Source organism: Doryrhamphus excisus, linkage group LG11, assembly GCF_037039965.1.
Source record: "Doryrhamphus excisus strain RoL-2023G ecotype Guam linkage group LG11, RoL_Dexc_Guam_v1.1, whole genome shotgun sequence".
Lineage (NCBI taxonomy): Eukaryota > Metazoa > Chordata > Actinopteri > Syngnathiformes > Syngnathidae > Doryrhamphus > Doryrhamphus excisus.
This window is the reverse complement of record NC_136367.1, coordinates 14,908,676-14,910,994: the sequence shown is the minus strand read 5'-3', so window position 1 is coordinate 14,910,994 and position 2,319 is coordinate 14,908,676. Positions and strand designations below refer to the sequence as shown.

Here is a 2,319-nt window from a genome sequence, read left to right as displayed (position 1 = left end):
CAATATAAAAAAATAAATACCCTCTCATTCTTTGCAATTAAATTACAACATATATTATTTAAAAACAATACAACAATATTAAATACATGATTGCCAGTAGCATGAACTGAAAAAAGTAATAAATATTTACAACTATTGCAGTAGTTTTTTTGTTTGTTTGTTTTTTTTACAGTGCACCTGAACACATCATTCACTTCAAGTTCTCTGGTTGGGAGGCGGGAGTTAAGCCACGAGGCCAAAGGGGGGCTCGTTTTCTATGTCCGTGAGGACCGATTTGTTGTGCAGTTTCCGGGGGTCCTCCGGGGTCCACACCTTGGCTGTGCGGATGATGTTCTGCTCTCGAAGGAGCTTCTCATTGGACCAGGACAGAGAGTGTCCGGCCAGAGGGGGGAGACCATAGTCCGGGTCACTCGGGGAGGGAGACCCTGAGGAGAAGAAAAGGTGGGGAGACATGTTTAGTCATCTTTGCTACTGAAAGCGGTTTTCGATTCAAGTCACGTGACTTACTTGTTCCTCTGTGACATATAATGACTTTCTTTGGCTGCACGTGCGTATCGCTGCTGGAGTTCCGGATCGGTAGGTCCGACTGGACCAGCTCGGCCAGGAAGTTGATGTAACCGATGGCCAGCCTGAGAGTGTCCACTTTGGAGAGTCTCTTCTCGTAAGGCAGCGTGGGGATGTGCGAGCGGAGCCCCTCGAAGGCGTCGTTGATGGACTGCATTCTTCGCCTCTCCCGAACGTTGGCCGCCTGTCGGAGCTGATGCATCTCCATCTCCGAGCGCATCCTCCGCCGCCTCTTCAGGGACAAGGGGCCGCCGTGCGGGGACAGGTCGGCTGTGCTGTCCGCACAGCTGTACGAGACCGTGGACGACGAGGAGGAGAAGGACAGGTCGCCGATGTCGTAGTCGCCGTGACTCTCTTTGCTGTCGTAGTCTGGAAAATGACCGGAGAAGAAATCCACGTCGTCGTCCAAGAAGTCGCTCGCGTCCACGTGACCGTCCCGCGAGGACTGGTCCGTGAAGAAGTCGTCATCTTGGAAGTACGGAGGAGAGGAGAAGGAGTCGAGTGCCGAGAAAGGGTCCAGCACGCCGTCCATCTTTGTTTCGTGTCGCGTTGAGTCTTCGTGGCGCCAAGCGGTCAACACTTGACTCTTATTTGAAAGACAGGCACGCGAGCTACCTTTATAAGGACATCCGTGGTCGCGTGCCGCTCCATCTGAGCGCCAGCCAATCACAGCCCTGTCCGCGATGCGCACCTCCACATCAGCACTTCGAAGCCACGCCCACCCTTCCACTGACTTTTTCTCTCTCTTTCTCTCTCTTTGTCTATCTATAAACAATATGTAGCAAAAAGTACACATTGAAGTAAAAGTATAACATATTCTACAGTATATACAGTAATTATTTCATTAGATGCTGATTTTGTAAGAAAGAAAAATAATACCAACAAACTTTTTAAAGGTTTTACATATAATACACCCATAATATAAATATATACTTATAAAAACATGAAAACATACTGTATATATTACACTCGTCACAATTTCCCCCACTCAAGGAGGCAGAAACCCTTCCCTATAGTTGAAATAAAACAATAAAATTATGGATTTATTTAAAGGGACTTTAACTTGCAAAACTTGCACAATAGTTATCCATAGATGTTTTTATTATTGTTGGGGGAATGTTTCTAATGGGAAACAGTGCAGCATTAAGGAAAGGGGGAAATAAAATGTTTGAAATAAGAAAAAAATGTAGCAAGAGACATTCAATTCCCATAAATTTGACTTTCTGGGTGTAAAAAGTTTGTCCATTTAGAGCTTCACATTGGAAGGAATACAGAAAAGGCAAACAGTACAGGTCGCAAAAAGGACCCAAAGAGCCCCCCAGCTCATTTATTTAGCAGTAAGTGGAGGTGCAGTAAATACCCGCACCAGCAGACCGATCCACTTGGGTCTGCCTGTGCGGGTCTTGGATCGGGGGGACCGGTTAGCAAATAAAAGCGCAGTGGTGGCAACAAATTAACACTCCCCGCTAGGACACATCGGTGTGTGTAAGCACTCATCTATTCAGGCCATTCACGCCAAAGAAGCACTTTGTTGTGTGTGTGTGTGCGTGCGCGCCCCACGCGTGGCCGTGGGAAGAAGGCCACTTGCGCTCCGATGTCACCAAATGCAACACGCCGCCTCATAAATGAGCTCTTCGTGTGTGCGACACACACGTACGCACACACACACACACGCACGCTACAGGTCTATGTTCAGGTACTTAATAATAATAATAATAACAATAACAATAACAATAACAATAACAATAACAATAA

General features: G+C 46.6%; 1 protein-coding gene across 1 annotated transcript; it reads right to left on the bottom strand.

The window, feature by feature from the left end:
* Positions 1 to 1,184, bottom strand: ptf1a (pancreas associated transcription factor 1a). Its single transcript, XM_058081598.2, has 2 exons — positions 508 to 1,184; positions 1 to 425 (listed from the first exon to the last, which is right to left on the bottom strand). Exons 1-2 carry the CDS (start codon positions 1,094 to 1,096, stop codon positions 223 to 225), a joined length of 792 nt encoding a protein of 263 aa, XP_057937581.2. The 5' UTR covers positions 1,097 to 1,184; the 3' UTR covers positions 1 to 222.
* Positions 1,185 to 2,319: the final 1,135 nt, after the last annotated feature.

Bases quoted from the DNA above. Each gene is read 5' to 3' on its own strand.
- ptf1a (XM_058081598.2), bottom strand. From the start codon at position 1,096: ATGGACGGCGTGCTGGACCCTTTCTCGGCACTCGACTCCTTCTCCTCT. The intron at 426-507 runs GTAAGTCACGTG...TCTTCTCCTCAG, and splicing joins TATATGTCACAGAGGAACAA to GGTCTCCCTCCCCGAGTGAC.